Raw genomic sequence first — 17394 nt, 5'->3', positions numbered from 1 at the left:
TTAACTTGTTTGTTTATTATTTGTAATCCCCTCAATCCACAGATTTAAAGTTTTGCAATGGATCAGAATGGAGATGGTATCAGACAGAAGTAGATCATGTGTAAGGCCGTCCAGTTTGCACCATCACGCATGTGTCCATACTTGCTGGTACTTGTGCTAGTTAAAGGCTGGCGATGGGGGAGTGGGGGTGGATTGACAGACAGATCCAACGGGAGCCCAGTCCATTTTTCCTGGATACAAACACTGAGTGTATAGGGTGTTAGGACTTGAGGGAATATCAGACCGGTGCGGTTATATTACAATATTCATAAACATTATGACAGAGTGGTGAGGCATTACAGTGGCATCATTTCCTGCAGGCTGCTAGCTGTTCAATCACCAGTGATGCCAATTTTCTGTGTTGTGCTAATTGTTTGCTTACTCCTGATCGCATCATTTCCTGTGGCATGCCACTTGCTTAGTCACTGGATGTCACTTCCTGTGATGTGATGGCTGCGAGGAAATAATTTCAGGAGTTGTCGGCCACATTCACAGCTAGAGAATAGATGTTAACATTTAAAATACTGTTTAGGACACAATAGGATCCAAGATTATATGAAGCTAATTAGGCCATATAATGTTGCTTATGCCACCATGTGACCCAGAATAATTAGTACCAGTGGAGGAATCTTTGCCAGACCTTTCTCTCAGAGGGTCATATATCTGTGGAATCCTCTGCCCCAGAGAGCTGTGGAGGCTGGGTCATTGAATACATTTAAGGTGGAGATAGACAGATTTTTGCAAGATAAGGGAGTGAAGGGTTATGGGGAGCGGGCAGGGAAGTGGCTTTGAGCCCTAGATCAGCCATGATCTTATTGAATGGCAGAGCAGGCTCGAGGGGCCGAATGGCCTACTCCTGCTCCTATTTCTTATGTTCTTATATCAAAGAAAGCCAATAACTACAGTTTTGATTTAATATTTTTGTGGAAAAAATGGTATGTCAGGATATATGTAATATTTTTATTATCCTTCATGATTTCTAGCTTTACTGAAATATGGTGAGCTCCACAAAGGGACTCAAATTCTGTCAAGGTTCTACTGACAGACAAACATAACATCACAAGAGTTCCAGAGTTTTACCGTCTGTTCCCTCCCCAACCACTGCCACCCCCCTCCCCTCCGGGTTCTTTTTAATGATCCTTCTTTGGAAAATATGGGCATTGGCCTTTGATTGAATAAAAGCTGCAGCTTGAGTTACACTGAGGGTGACAGGTGGCCCGAGTGTTTACAGGGCAGCAATGGCACTGCAAGGTTGTAGATAATGTCACAAAACCACGAGCGTGAAGCTCGGCCAGTTTCAGAGCATCACCCGGAGAGTAAAAGGGTTAGCTTTTGTAATAAGAAATCAATACAGCTTTAGGAATTTCTGCTCCCGACGCCGAGCTTGGCCTGGAGGGAGCGCTTAATTAGGGATTCAGGAAGTCACACGGACTGCTCGCCCAAGCCCCCGTATGTGTTTCCAACGAGTTAAGCTCCCTTAAAGCTAAGAAATCATGACGTGAACTTGTTGTTTTTATTATACACGTGTTATAATGGGAGGTGGTGGCGGTGGGGGAAAAAATAAAGTTTATTCTCATAGAGTCGTGGAGGGTGATTTTGCCAATGGGGGCGCGTTGGAGGTGGGACTGCTGCTTGTCGGGTTTCAGTCCTGCTTCCATCGACGTCCGGCCAACCCACGCTAATTTCCCTTGATTGACTCTGTTAAGTCCGCCCTGCGGGCTTAGCAGGCCAATTAAGGGAAGCCGGTGACAGAGAACTTTTTGACAGATGAATTGTCATCGTTTGACAGCTCTGTGAAGCTGTCAAACACTGACAATCTCTGTTGTTTGGTGAGTTCTTGTACTCAAGGCTCACCAAACCTCTTTGCTGAGCAGAAAGCAGATGGCTGTTGCATCAGAGAATGTAGCAGCCATTCTGTCATCTCTGCCGTGGAGATGCCGGAGCCTCCGGATCCCCAACGATTGAAGTATGCAGGAAGAAACAAAGGTAAGGAAACTTTTTCTCTCACTTTTCACTCACCTCACATATTTACCTCTCCACACTTGCACCCATCACTCACCTCCACAGCGCACTTCTGGACCCCTCCGACCCCCGCAGACCCACTGCTCGCCTCGCTGACCCTGGCGGGGTTTCCTGACGTCGGGAAGCCCGCACTTCTGTTGGATAAATGGGGATAATCCTCTTAACTGCCTGTTAACTACCTGTTAACAGGCAGTTAAGTGGCTGTAATCCCCTTCCCACCTCGAGGAGACGGAACCCGCCCCCAGATTCTGCCATTTTCCTGGCAGTCCCGCCTCCAAAATCGCCCCATAGAGTCATACGGCACAGAAGGAGGCCATTCGAGTCCGCGCCGGCTCTCTGTGGAGCAATCCAGTCAGTCCCACTCCCCCGCTCTATCCCCGCAACCCTGCCTGTTTATTTCCCTCAAGTGCCTATCCAGTCTCCCCTTGAATACATTGAGTGTCCCCGCTTCCACCACTTCCGTCGGCAGCGAATTCCAGGTCCTCACCACTCGCTGCGTAAAAAAGTTTTTCCTCACGTTCCCCCTGTATCTCTTGCCCAAAACCTTAAATCTGTGTCCCCTAGTCCTTGTACCATCAACTAGTGAGAACAGCCTTTCCCCGTCTAGCCTATCCAAACCCGTCATAAACTTGGACACCTGTTTTGGCTCCCTTTTATGGTGTGACATAGCATCAGAAAACTCGTGTGTGGTTATGTCTTGACTGATGGATTAATAATTGGGATATAACCAATCTCTTTTTTTTAATGATTGAAATGCCCTGAGGAAGGGCCAACGCCCAGAGTGCAGGACAGCATGGGAACAGGAGGCGGCCATTCGGCCCCTCGAGCCTGTTCTGCCATGGTTGATCTGTATCTTGGCTCCATTTCCCCACCTCTGTCATATCCCTCTATATCCTTACCTCATGAAAATCTATCAGTCCCAGTTTTGAAATTTTGAATTGACAAAATTTTTGTGGGGGGGGAGAGAGTTCCAGATTTGCACTGCCCTTTGTGTGAAGAAGTGCAGGACAGCAGCCGGGTAGGGAAACGAAGAGAAAGACCTGGGAAATCAAGAAATAGTGATTCGAAGATGATAAGCTTGGATTTTACAGGGCAATGGATTGTAAGAGGAAGGGAAAACTGAGGTAGGTGAGGAGCAACATTCCCTATAAGCTGCGCGGTCTCTGCCGGCACCGCGCAGCCCGGGACCAAACTGTGAATGAGCCGCGCAGTCCCTTAAAGGGGCCGCGCACTCAAAAAGAAATGACAGGGAACATTAGTGAGCAGTCCCACAATATTTGGGGAGGGGGCGGTTAAATTCGGGAGCTTCCATTTTTGGGTGCCTCCTCCCCGTGCTTCATGACTCAAGTGTGCGCCCGCTTCCTGCCCGCCATTTTGGGGCCTTAGCAGGCCGCGTAACACCTGCAAAATGGGGGCTATGCGAAACAATTTAACCCCCTTGATGTCCTGAGTGTGACACAGAGTGATGAGTCTTGATTTCATAGGATAAATATGGGTGTGGCGGGGGGGGGTGGTGGAGGAGAACTTGTAGGATGGTGCATTTGGAGCTTAGGAGGAACAAGGGAGCAAAGTTTGGAGGAACAATTACACAAAGGGAGCACTGAAAAATAACTATTATATAAAACATTTCTGACAAGTGCTCTTCCAGTATGTCCTCGTACTAAATTCCTGTGTGCAGTTTTTTTGAACATATATTTTAACGTAATAAAACTCACTACGCACTTGGTTTGAGTATAAAGCAAGGCTTTAATGAACTTGTTTCAGAACATGGAGGTCTAGTTGTACTTCACTAGTTCCTGTCTTACAGAATGTCCCTGGGCAAGCTGGGCCCACGCCCGAGTATTTATACTCCTTGGATGGCGCCACCAGCTGGCCGCCCAGTGTTATTTCATGAGTAGTTTCTTTATGATGATGAGATTTATAACACCCTTGCCCACTTATTGTTTTAATTCACTTGACCAGGACAAAGTACAGCTCAGTTTATAATGTATAATAATGTATAACAATGTTATACATTTTTTTTTAAACGTAAAGATGTAACATTATTTAATAATTAAAACTTTCCATTTTTATACAAACCTAAAAAACAACACTCCAATTGCAAGCAATACCTGTGTGAAAATATCCAGCACAGTGTTCCCCTCGGGTGGTAATAGGCCGTCCGAGGTCCACAGTAATACACTTGAATTAAAATACAACTTTATTTTGTTTGAAGATTCTGGAAATGTAGTTGTGCCCTTTGTTGTCGTATGATTCTTCTTTCTAATGATCCCTTGGCTATTGCAAACCCTCAAATCTTTGTTTCAGAGATTACAAGTCGGCCCGACATACCCCTGGAGAGTGATGCTACCCTGGATAACCTGGAGACCTTCCTCAATAAACTGCATGCTAAAAGTAAGGCTGATACCCGTGATCTTCATATTTGAGTTGTTGCTCTGTCTGCAGCCCCGCAGAGAAGCCAAGTATCTAATGAACTATTAGCTATTAATGGACAACCACCTGTACTGAACTAGGGACCTGAGCAACCCTCCACTCCCTAGTGTAGTATCACAGTGTGCACCATTACACTTCAGTTAGAGTTTGTGGTAGTGTTTTAAGGCACCTCTGTCTAGAATCGTTGCCTTGGGCTCCAACAGTAACACAGAACTCTCCATTGTCATTGACCTGGTGGAGGAACGATTGGCTAAGACCCAGCCTTGTGTATTGGAATGCCTCGTAAAGCTATCCTTGGTTGGGTTTGAATATGAACCCTTCATTCAGTTGGAGTGGTGTTGCTGTACTTTCAGCCAGTGTCAGTGAATACGCACTGAACAGCACACTCTGCTGTAGGTGGTTGCTCCTTATCCAAAGGTCCAATTACGGCTTAATTTAACACACTCTAGAAATAATTTGCTGGGGGAGAAATTCGGTTGCTTTGCGCCTAAGAGAGCACTAACGGGGCGCAAAGCAACTAGCGCCCGGGCGCGGCGCCACCAACGTCTCCTGCGAAATTCAGCGGAAGGTTAGCGGCGGCGGTACCGGTAGCGCCCCACGGCGCTGCACCGCCGGCGATGACGTCATCGCTGTGCGCAGTGTCCCGCTCGCGCCCCGGCCGCGATCTTCGGGAGCGCCCCCTGACTTACCGCTGGACGCTACCTCCGACGGGGTCAGGAGGGCCTACCTGCAGCCGGGGAGGCGCTATTTAAAGGCGAGGTGCAGGGCGGCCATTTTTGTTGCTGGCCGCCTGCCCCTGCCTGCTCTCCCGTCCCCGGCCTCCTTACCACCGCCCCCCCCCCCCCAGCCCCCCCGCGGAGTGCCAGCTGCACTCCATGAGCCGGGCACTTCTCTTGAGTGCCGGGCTCTTCTGCCAGCACTCCCGATCCCCGGGGGCCCAGCTGGGCCCCGGGTTGCACTACGCAAGGCCCCTCCCCTTTAAGAAGGGGAGGAAGGCCTGCAATACTGCGGCATGTAGCGCGCGATATTCCCTCGCAGCACCCCTCTTGGGGCACTAGCACTCAATTTATGTCGCGGGGGCGCTAATTTTTCTGGGGCGGTAAAAGTTGCGCCCCGGCAAAGTTATAGCCCCAAAGGGGGCGCTACTCAATTTTTAGCCCGCTGTGTGGAGTGTTTGAGATATTTTGATATGTTAAAGCTTTATTTAAGCACAAGTCTCTCTTAACTGTCTTCACTTTCTGGATCCTATTCAAACCATTTTGCGATATATGCTCCTTTTGCCTTGCACCATCATCCCTTTTGTCTTTTAATCACTCCTGCCTTCCATCCTATCACAGGCCTTCCCGTTTGTTCTTTCCTCCCCTCCCCCCTTTCCCTGCCCCTGCACTTGCTTAAAATCTGTTCCATCTCTAACTTTTTCCAGTTCTGACGAAGGGTCATTGACCTGAAACGTTAACTCTGTTTCTCTCTCCACGGATGCTGCCCGACCTGCTGAATTTTTCCAGCGTTTTCTGTTGTTATTTGAGATATATGCTAATTAAAGAATTGTGAGTGATGTTTGGAGTCAGACTGCGAGTTTTACTTGTTTGTAGGATGTAGAGCAAATTATTCCTTATTTCACTGCACTCTGTGTACATTATATTCTTTCCCATCAGAAATTCTGTGAAGTACAAGCCTACCTAAAACCTGGTCCCATTCCCGTCACTGCAGTGGAGACTTCATTAATTATCTGCATGGAGCTAATGGATCAATGTTTGTTGGCATATCCTACTGTTACTAGTCTCCCACTCTCAACAAAAATGCTCCCTTCTGGAAGCTTGTAAATGTGCAAAGAAGGAAGGGGTTCAGAAGAAGTAGAAATAAAAGGTCTGCAGCAACGACAACAACTTGCATATTTATATAGCGTCTTTAACGTAGTAAAACGTCCCAAGACGCTTCACAGGAGCGTTATCAAACAAAATTTGGCACCGAGCCATATACGGTAGCGTAGTGGTTATGTTACTGGGCTAGTAATCCAGAGGCCTGGACTAATGATCCAGAAACGTGAGATCAAATCTCACAATTAATTAAATTAATCTGGAATAAAAAAGCTAGCATCAGTAATGGTGACCATGAAACTACCGGATTGTCATCTGCTTCACTAATGTCCTTTAGAGAAGGAAATCTGCCGTCCTTACCCGGTCTGGCCTATATGTGAGTCCAGACCCACAGCAATGTGGTTGACCCTTAACCGCCCCCTGAAATGGTCCAGCGAGCCACTTATTGGCTCACCCGCCACCTTCTCGAGGGCAGTTAGGGACGGGCAATAAATGCTGGCCTCCCAATGGTTATGTAATTTAATAGGGAATAAAATCTAATCTTCTAGATTTCTAGGCATTGGTGTGACGGACCTAACTTTGTGCAATCTTTATCCAGCCACAAGTCACCAGGAGATGACGATCACAGTGACGGGGCAAACGGTGAAGGAAGTGATGAGACCAGACGACGACGATACCTTCAGTAAATTCTATAAGCACACGCCCACCATTCTGACATCCAGTGCGGTGGAAATTGAGGAGAGTTTTGATGTTATTTTTGAATCCAACACACCAAAGTAAGAGTTTAACTGCTTCACTCGAGGGGATTCCTTTTGAGTTTTAGCGGAGGAGGGGCGGCATATCTTTTGTTCCTATTTGATTCAAAAAGAACCCTGAATACACGGGAGTCATCTAATCTGAGGAGGTCAGATGTATAAAAGAAAGCAAACCGTATAGAAAAGGTAATGCCAGGACAGCTCTTCAGATTAATTTGTGACAGAAGGACAAGAGGGATGTAAGAGGCGAATTTAGGACTGATGTCAGGAATTTGTTTCCTCACACTAGTCTCAAAGAGTTCTCAATACATGGAATGGGCTTCCAGGTACAAGAGCAAAGGTGAAAGTCATTTTCAAAACAGTTGGGTGCCGTGATTGGGGGAGGGTCTATAGGTTCTTTCTGAGTTATAATGGGCTGAATGACCCTCCTCGTCCACTTCTTTCTATCTTGTGTGGTAGAGGTAGATAGATTCTTGATAAGCAAGGGGGTGAAAGGTTATCGGGGGTAGGCGGGAATGTGGAGTAATCAGATCAGCCGTGATCTTATTGAATGGCGGAGCAGGCTCGAGGGGCCGAGTGGCCGACTCCTGCTCCTAATTCGTATGTTCGTGTGATTTGAGAAAGTGACTGAGAACCATCATCTTAACCCAGGGCTTGAGGTCACCATTGACAGGAGAGGGAGCCACCAGTGCCTCCACAGCAAGTATCTGCTGGATGTGATGGTGAGCAGGTCCCTTGGTCTTGGGTGTTTTTATCTACCATAGAAACATAGAAGATAGGAGCAGGAGTAGGCCATTCGGCCCCTCGAGCCTGCTCCGCCATTCAATGCGATCATGGCTGATCATCCAAATTCAGTACCCGGTCCCTGCTTTATAGAAACATATAGAAGATACCAATTGCAGGAGGAATGCAAGAGCAGCTCAGGGTGACTCGTTCTCTGATTCCCCCTTACTCTCTGCAAAGAAAAGCATAATGGCATTGGAGAGCGTGTGGGGAAGAGCAGGAATGATGGCGAGTATGATGGGGATGAGCTATGAGGAACGTTTAAGAGAGCACCAAGCTCTAAAGTCTAGAAAGGAGAAGGGTAAGGATAAGTAGGTACCTCAGTGTTATGAAATGGCTTAAATAAGAATCTTACTTGCAAACAAATCAGGTGAAGAGATAAATTTAAATGCCAAACGTAAAACAGGGCTTGGAAAAAAAAATTCTCCACTATGAAAGCGATAGATGTTTGGACCAATCTACAGGTGGGGGGTCATAGAGTCAGAAACAGAGGGACTCAAAGTGCTAGCCTTTGTAAATTGTAACATGATTGGAGTAAGCTCAGTGGATCAAATGGCCCATTTCATGCTTTTGCCATTTATTTTCTTATGAACGGAGGCCTGGCAACTTGCCACTCTGCCTGTGTAATTGGAGCTTTTAGGTTTTCAGCTGTGCCCTGTTCTCCAGATGCTGCGGGTCGCCAATATAAGCCCAGTGTTCGGAAAGGGCACTTTATTTAATGAAACAGATCCTAGGTTTGTCCACAAGGGCTGATGGCAATCTGGCTGAAAGTTGAGCTGGAGAGAGGTGCTATTGATTTAGGAAAGTGAGATCTGCTCAGGTTATATTATCTGTTAAACCACCAGCTGGAGGTTAGGGAGGGAAGGGGGCAGTGGGCTCACTGTGGTGGTAAGTGGATCATTTTTACACCTAGCCAGGCTTTCAAGTTTGCACTTATTCCATTGTATCTCTGAATAGTCCAGTGTGTATGTATATTATGTATGACCTGTCTTTTAGTTATCATTTAATTTTTTTTAAATGGAACTTGTGATTCCACATGTACAGTCTGTTTTCATAACTTTGTTTATAGATGATCAGTTGCTGGCTGGAATGTAATGGGGGCTGGGGGCAGGGGATGAGTTATAAGAACATAAGAATTAGGAGCAGGAGTAGGCCATACGGCCATTCAATAAGATCTTTGACCTCAACTCCACTTCCCCGCCCGATCCCCATATCGATCTCAGCCTTGAATATACTCAACAAGGGGAATTTTGCCGGCACTCAGGGGGCGGGTTTGGAGGCGGGACTGCTGGCAAAATTGCAAAGATTGACAGCGCCCGCCTCCATACAGTCTTCCCAAGTGTCGGGTCCCGGATTTGCGCAGAGACCTGACACCTCGTGGCGGGAAGAGGATTAACTGCTTCCAGTAGTGCCCCGCTTCCCTCTTGGGGCGCTACCGATGAATTTCAGCTGTGGGGGCGCTAATTTTTTTGGGACACTAAAAGTAGCGCCCCGGCGAAGTTAGCGCCCCAAAGGGGGCGCGACTCAATTTTTCCCCCCTATATGTTTCAATGAGATCACCTCTCATTCATCTAAGCTCCGGAGAGTATAGGCCCAATCTACACAATCCGTCCTCATAGGACAGCCCTCTCATCCCAGGGATCAATCTAGTGAACCTTCATTGCACCGCCTCTAAGGCAAGTATGTCCTTCCTTAGATAAGGAGACCAGAACTGTGCCCAGTACTCCAGGCGTGGTCGCACCAAGGCCCTGTACAATTGTAGCAAGACTTCCTTCCTCTTGTACTCCAACCCCTTGCAATAAAGGCCAACATTCCATTTGCCTTCCTAATTGCTTGCTGTACCTGCATGCTAGCTTTCTGTGTTTCCTGTACGAGGACTCCTAAATCTTTCTGAACACCAACATTTAATCGTTTCTCACCATTCAAAAATATTCTGTTTTTCTATTCTTCCTACCAAAATGAATAACCTCACATTTCCCCATATTATACTCCATTTGCCCTCTTATTGCCCACTCACTTAACCGGTCTATATCCCTTTGCAGGCTCTTTGTGTCCTCCTCACAGCTTACTGTCCCGCCTAGCTTTGTATCATCAGCAAACTTGGATACATTACACTCGATCCCTTCATCTAGGCCATTAATATAGATTGTAAATAGCTGAGGCCCAAGCACTGATCCTAGCGGCACCCCACTAGTTACAGCCTGCCAACTGGAAAATGACCCGTTTATTCCTACTCTCTGTTTTCTGTCCATTAACCTATCCTCTATCCATGCTAATATATTACCCCCAACCCCATGAGCCCTTATCTTGCGTAGCAACCTTTTATGTGGCACCTTATCAAATGCCTTTTGGAAATCCAAATGTACTACATCCACTGGTTCCCCTTTATCTACCCTGCTAGTTACATCCTCAAAAAACTCTAAACACGATTTCCCTTTCATAAAACCATGTTGACTCTGCCTAATCATATTATGATTTTAAGTGCCCTGTTACCACTTCCTTAATAATATCCCTTAGCAAGCCTGAGATGCACAAGATTGGGAGAGGATTTAACCTGCGAGCATGTAAAACTGTCTCCGAATAAGGGGCTGGCCATTTAGGACTGAGATGAGGAGAAATTTCTTCACTCAAAGGGTTGTGAATCTTTGGAATTCTGTAACCCAGAGGGCTGTGGATGCTCAGTCATTGGGTATATTCAAGGCTGAGAGAGATTGATTCTTGGACTCTAGGAAATCAAGGGATATGGGGATCGGGCGGTAAGTGGAGTTGAGGTCAAAGATCTTATTGAATGGTGGAGCAAGCTCGAAGGGCCGAATGGCCTACTCCTGCTCCTAATTCTTAAGTTCTTATGAAAGAGTGGGTTTATTTTATGGGGAGCCAGCCTCTGTATAAAAGCGGAGGCTGGGCTCCCATAATAGGCCGGCTCTTTACCTTGCACCTTAAAGCAGGGGTCTGGAGTGAGGCTAGGATCCAGTTCAAAAGTGAAGATGAAAGTGTGTTTTTTTTAAAAATTTGAGTTGGTTTGTTGCAGCATCAGCAAAATACTGGCCTGACGTTGGATTCAAAATACAAAATGCAAAGAAAAAGTTAATTTCCCCCTCCAATCAGATCAAAGCACAAAAGATAACGATAATGAAACCATCACTTAACATGGTGGACGGGTTAAGGTGGTTCCTCACTGGGAGCCGTGCTGACTTGCAATTTCGGCTTCACTCTTGCAGATTGACCTCTGAGGTGGCGGAGCACAAACGAGCCGTGAGACCTCTGCGCAAGACGCAGTGCTCACGCAACCCCCTGCGGGCACTGGCTGCCCGAGACGACATCCGCCAGGAGTACACGGAGCAGCGGTTGAACGTGGCTACAGTGGAGGTCAGGAGGATCCGAGCCGAGAGAAGTAGGTCCGAGAGGTTTCCTCCTTCAATTCTTCCTCAATTAGTTACAGTGTAACTGCCCAGCGTCCTCTGTACAATCATATCATAGAATCATACAGCACAGAAGGAGGCCATTCGGCCCATTGTGCCTCTATCGGCTCTTTGAAAGAGCTATCCAATTAATCCCACTTGCCTTCTCTTTCCCCATAGCCCTGCAATTTTTTCCCTTCAAGTATTTATCCAATTCCCTTTTGAAAGTTACTATTGAATCTGCTTCCACCGCCCTTCCAGGCAGTGAATTCCAGAAAATCCATATCCTCTGGTTACCGACCCTTCTGTCAGTGGAAACAGTTCCTCCTTATTTACTCTATCAAAACCCCTCATGATTTTGAACACCTCTATTGAATCTCCCTTTAACTTTTGCTGCTTTAAGGAGAACAATCCCAGCTTTTCTAGTTTCTCCACCTAACTGAAGTCCCTCATCCCTGGTATTCTAGTAAATCTCCTCTGCACCCTCTCTGAGGCCTTGACATCCTTATATGGACAACTTGAACTGTCGTACTCTAAATTCTTAAAGGGAAGGAACCTACAGGACAAGCCCTTTATTGTTGAAAGTATTCACCCATTTCATTTTTTTTAATACTTCAGCCGATTTCCCAAGCCTTGCCTATTGAGAAATCCTGAGAGCAGTGCCCAAGATTTATTTATCGTCCTTGCACAGCACGAACTTGGAAAATAACCTGTCATAGTTATAACAATCTTGATTTTTTTTTTGAAAAAATATTGTTTGTGATGGCCTGATTGCCTCAACTCGTTGCTATGCCTGAGAGGTGGTCCCTGCAGGTCTGGCCAACAGGAGACTTTCCTGAAGTCTGAAGGGGCCCTGGACCAACTCTTAAGGCTGCTCTGAAGCCATGGTCCAAATGGCTTTCGACGGGATCGCTCTGGGATGTTCCCCATCTGCGATGTCCTGGGGCGGCCTAGTGTCCAGGAGGTGACCAAATGCTGCCGGCCTGCTTAGAACCTAATCACAATATTACAAACCTACACATTCACAGTACAATTCATGAAAATTTCTAATAATCCTCCTTCCAAATAATCAATAATCACCTTGTCTTAGTGTGTGTTGCATGTCCCTCCCCCTTCTGAGCTTGTGACTCCCAAAGCTGCTCCATGACTTCCTTCCCACTCTCCCTCTCTCCTGCCCTCTAGTGATGCTAGATCTCGCAAAACAGGCAACCAATCCGATCCTGTCAGTTTCTCATTGGGTGGGTTAGGTTAAAATAACCCTCATTGTATCCATTCCATTAAATACTTTACATCTTCATATATTTCAATACCGTAACATATGATGCAGATGCTCATGAATCTGATGTCATTTTAACCCTTTGATGTGTTACAGATTTATAATATGCTCCTCACTATGTGTTATCCTCTATGTAAGACTCGAATCTGTGTGTTAACTTCTATATAACATACCCCAGCCTGGGTTATCCTCAATACAACATATTCCAACCCTTGTATTACCTTCTATATAACATACTCCAGCCTTTGCATTATCCTCTATGTTACAGACTCCAGTAGGTTAATCAACCTGTAGGTAGCACACTCCAACTTGTGTAGAACTGTCTGTAACACGCTGCAGCTGGTGCCTTATCCCACGTGTAATACAGTCTTGTTTAGCTGTTTCCAGTGTATAAAGTCGATCTTTTTTATTCTGCCTTGGGTTTATTAGTCTATCTCAGGAACGGTTTTGTATGTCCCACAGTGGCGAAACACTCTAACTACGCCGACGTGGCCTTGGCAGGACTAGCGAGCAAGGAGAACTTCAAAAAGGTGAATCTCCGGAACGTGAAGATGACAGACCAGATGTCCAGTAACAGCACACTTCCATTCAACAAGGTGATGCTGCTGCAAGTTAAAGGTAACCATTGTCTAGTTGTGTCATCTCCTGATGATTGGGAAGAACATTTAAGGCTTTGAGAAAGTAAGAGGTTTATACATTTAGTTAAAAACCAACATGGCCTCTGAGATCTCATATCAAATCCAACTACTCTAAAAGTGAATTTAAAAATGTGCGACAACTGGCTTTCTCCCTCCCCGGTTGTTATTTTCTAAAGACACTCACCTTTTACTGGGGTTCCAGAGATGTTGATTGGCCTCCGGTCCCTAGACCAAATGTCACGTGCGAGCCAGACACTGAAACTCCGATTTCAACTCGGGGGCGGGAGTGCAAGATTTGATGAAGCACTCCTGATGGTGTCAGCGTGAGGCCTGGGCCATTTTAGCTCCTGGGCCTCGTTTAAATGATTGAAATCGGACTCCCGCCCAGAGGCAGCCGGAATCGCTGCCTGGCCGGCGGGAGCGGGATGTTGGGCGACAGGAGGCCGAGGGAATCGCGACATAAGGTAAGTGTTTGAGGGGGTGAACGGCACTGAGGCAATCGCAGTGGGGGAGGGGGAGGAAGCCCGTGACTGGGGAGGCCCGGGATTTCCTCGCACAACCCGATGCAGCACTGACGGCTCCTGCGCCGGGCATCTCAGCCGCGACCCCGGGTTAGAATCGTGTCGGGGTCCGAACGACATCAACAGCATTTGAACCCCTCCGCCCGCACTGTTCCCGCCTGGCAAGCAGGGTTAAAATCAGGGCTTGAGTGTCGTCAGACTATTCCGGCATGGGGTGCGTGGAATGGGGCAAGAAAATGGAAAAAAGCCCCTTCTGAGTAATTTGCTAAAAACCTGGTTCTTTTCAAAACCGAGCCTGCAAAATGCACATTTTATCCCGTGCGTTGGTATGTCAACACATTGTGACACTTGCTGCTGTCAAGTGCCAAGTTCATGTCATTCTAGCCCTTCTAACATGCGTAATGGACTGCCTTGAGGAAAGCTGCTGCGACAGTGCAGCTGTGTTCTATCCAACCTACTTCCTTAAGACTACAAGCTCTGAAGCCGTGTCAATAAACATGCCCTGAGGTCAATCGGAGGCTGTTGCGGAGGGAAATTGTCCCTATGAGTTACGTGTAAATCGTGGCTCCTCTCCTTCAGCAGAGGCCAGGTGATCGAGGTCAGAAGCAACCCGCAGGAAATGACAGGCTTTCCTTCTCTCTTTTTTTTTCTCGTATGTGTGTTTTAAGATGCTACTTGTTCATTGGTCGCTTCCCCAGCCAGTCGGTTGTGATTTGTTACTGTTTTATGAATATGATGATATTTAACCCAATCACTTTCCAAGTGTGAACACATTGAGGTGTGATGGACACATCAGATGCAATCTGTCTCAATAGGTAGATAATAAGAAATGTAACCTGCTCACAATAACATAGAACTCCGAACCTTGTGGGAGCACCTCCATTATATGGACTGCACTGGTTCAAGAAGAAGGCCTACCACCACCTTCTCAGGGCAACTCGGGATGGGCAATAAATGTCGGCCTTGCCAGCAACACCCACATCCCGAGAATCAATTTTTAAAACGCATAGAGTTGTTGCTGGCTGGCTTAGGTTTTGTCTTTTGATAGACAGTCCTATCCCTAAGCGATACCCAAGCTCTTTGATTCCCTCGCTTTTTTCCAGTTAGAGGAACTGGAGGCACGGACCCTCGCTGGGGTACAGTTCCACAAGTGCCAGCTGACTTCGGTACCCTACCCACATGGCTGTTTATTGTGTGTGAACCTAGACAGCAAGTGTTGACGGGCTATTACAGTTGGGGGGGCGGTGGGGAAACATCACAGTTGTTTCTACAGCTGTCCTGACCGATGGGGTAAATTAGACTTTGGGAGAGAGTGTAAAACGGGCAATATTGAATCAGCCGCACTCCCAATTTTCATTTCCATTGAAGTCCATCGACGCGTGCAGGAGCAATCTGGCTGATCCTCCCCCTCCCCCAACCCAGGGCTGCCGATGTCACTTGTAGCGTCTCGACTGCCACTTCACAGCAGGCCCCGAATCCAACCGGCTTTTCTTAAACTGTAACACTGTGATGTGCAAGCTAGCCCTGAGCTCGCCGTTAACTGCCTTTGTGTGTGGTCTTGCCAGTTGATTTAAGGCAGCGTTAAGAGTTGACAAATGATGACTTGTTTCTATGTGTGGATCAGGAGCAGAACCAGGGGTAACTCTGCCCTTTCTCAGGTCGCAGGCATGTCCAGGTTCGATTGGTGGAGCCACGAGCCAGCTCACTTAACAGTGGGGACTGTTTCCTGTTGGTCACTGCACAGCACTGCTTCCTTTGGACTGGAGAATTCGCTAATGTAATTGAGCGCTCCAAGGTATGGCCATTAAATCGGACTCCTTAATTACACGAGTTAGAAAAATTCATCGATGGAAAGGCTTGCTCTTACCTCTCATCTCATGTCTGCTTCAGTAACCGGAGTTGTACTTGGGCAAGTTCATTGGTTGTACCATTGAAGTTACTCACTTGTTGCCACCAGCAATGCTCCCTGTACTTTAACGGTCCATTCAAAAGTCTGCGCATGCGTGGCTTTTGCAATTTAAAAGCCGGCTACCTGGTTGCTCGGGAGCTCAAGAGCGCTGCGCGGCCACATAGCTTAAAGGGAATGTTGCCCACCAGCATATACTTGTATTCCCTCGAGTACAGAAGATTAAGGGGTGATATCATTGAGGTGTTTAAGATGATTATAAGATTTGATAGGGTAGATAGACAGAAACTATTTTTTTTGGTGGGCGAGTCCAAGGCAAGGGGGCCCAACCTTAAAATTAGAGCTCGGCCGTTCACGTGTGATATCATAGAATCATAGAAAGTTACAGCACAGAAGGAGGCCATTTCGGCCCATCGTGTCCGTACCGGCCAACAAAGAGCTTTCCAGCCTAATCCCACTTCCCAGCTCTTGGTCCGTAGCCCTGCAGGTTAGAGCATCCCAAGTGCACATCCAAGTACTTTTTAAATGTGGTTAGGGTTCCTGCCTCTACCACCCTTTCAGGTAGTGAGTTCCAGACCCCCACAACCCTCTGGGTGAAGAAATTTCCCCTCAAATCCCCTCTAAACCTTCCCCCAATTACTTTAAATCTGTGTCCCCTGGTTTTTGACCCCTCTGCTAAGGGAAATAGGTCCTTTCTATCCACTTTATAAATGCCCCATATAATTTTATACACCTCAATAAAGTCTCCCCTCAGCCTCCTCTGTTCCAAGGAAAACAGACCCAGCCTATCCAGTCTTTCCTCATAGCTAAGATTCTCTACTCCCGGCAACATCCTTGTAAATCTCCCCTGTACCCTCTCTAGTGCAATCACATCTTTCCTGTAATGTGGTGACCAGAACTGCACGCAGTACTCTAGCTGAGGCCTAACTAGTGTTTTATACAGTTGAAGCATAACCCCCTGCTCTTGTATTCTATGCCATGACTAATAAAGGCAAGCATTCCGTATGCTTTCTTAACCACCTTAACCACCTGCTACCTTCAGGGATCTGTGGACATGCACTCCAAGGTCCCTTTGTTCCTCTACACTACTCATTGTCCTACCATTTAATGTGTATTCCCTTTCCTTGTTAGCCCTCCACAAATGCATTACCTCACACTTCTCCGGATTGAATTCCATTTGCCACTGTTCTGCCCACCTGACCAATTTATTGATATCTTCCTTCTTCAGTATCAACCACACAGCCGATTTTAGTATCATCTGCAAACTTCTTAATCATACCCCTTATATTCAAGTCAAGATTGTTGATATATACCACAAAAAGCAAGGGACCCAGTACTGAGCCTTGCGGAACCCCACTGGAAACAGCCTTCCAGTCACAAAAACACCCATCAACCATTACCCTCTGCTTCCTGTCTCCGAGCCAGTTTTGAATCCAACTTGACACTTTGCCCTGGATCCCATGGGCTTTTAACTTCGTGACCAGCCTGCCATGTGGAACCTTATCAAAAGCCTTGCTACTGTCCATATACACTACATCAAATGCACTAGCCTCATCTACCCTCCTTGTTACCTCCTCAAAAAATTCAATCAAGTTTGTCAGACACGACCTTCCCTTAACAAATCCGTGCTGACTATCCTTGATTAATCCGTGTCTTTCCAAATGAAGATTTATCCTGTCCTTCAGAATTATTTCCAATAATTTTCCCACCACCGAGGTTAGGCTGACTGGCCTGTAATTACTCGGTCTATCCTTTTCTCCCTTTTTAAACAAGGGCACCACATTAGCAGTCCTCCAGTCCTCC

The 17394-nt window shown here is 46.7% G+C and overlaps 1 protein-coding gene across 12 annotated transcripts in view; it reads left to right on the top strand.

The window, feature by feature from the left end:
• Positions 1-17394, top strand: part of LOC147101456 (supervillin-like) — a 221357-nt gene that overhangs the window by 158227 nt on the left and 45736 nt on the right. For all 12 annotated transcript variants that reach the window (XM_085966581.1, XM_085966587.1, XM_085966588.1 and 9 more), the window contains 5 exons: positions 4369-4455; positions 6910-7087; positions 11071-11243; positions 12989-13144; positions 15344-15480. In XM_085966581.1, coding sequence (XP_085822707.1) covers positions 4369-4455; positions 6910-7087; positions 11071-11243; positions 12989-13144; positions 15344-15480 — 731 coding nt within the window. The remainder of the gene's footprint in view (positions 1-4368; positions 4456-6909; positions 7088-11070; positions 11244-12988; positions 13145-15343; positions 15481-17394) is intronic.

Source organism: Somniosus microcephalus, chromosome 24, assembly GCF_052327205.1.
Source record: "Somniosus microcephalus isolate GS21.2 chromosome 24, FLI_Smic_1.0, whole genome shotgun sequence".
NCBI classification, from domain to species: domain Eukaryota; kingdom Metazoa; phylum Chordata; class Chondrichthyes; order Squaliformes; family Somniosidae; genus Somniosus; species Somniosus microcephalus.
This window is presented reverse-complemented; position numbering and strand designations above follow the sequence as displayed.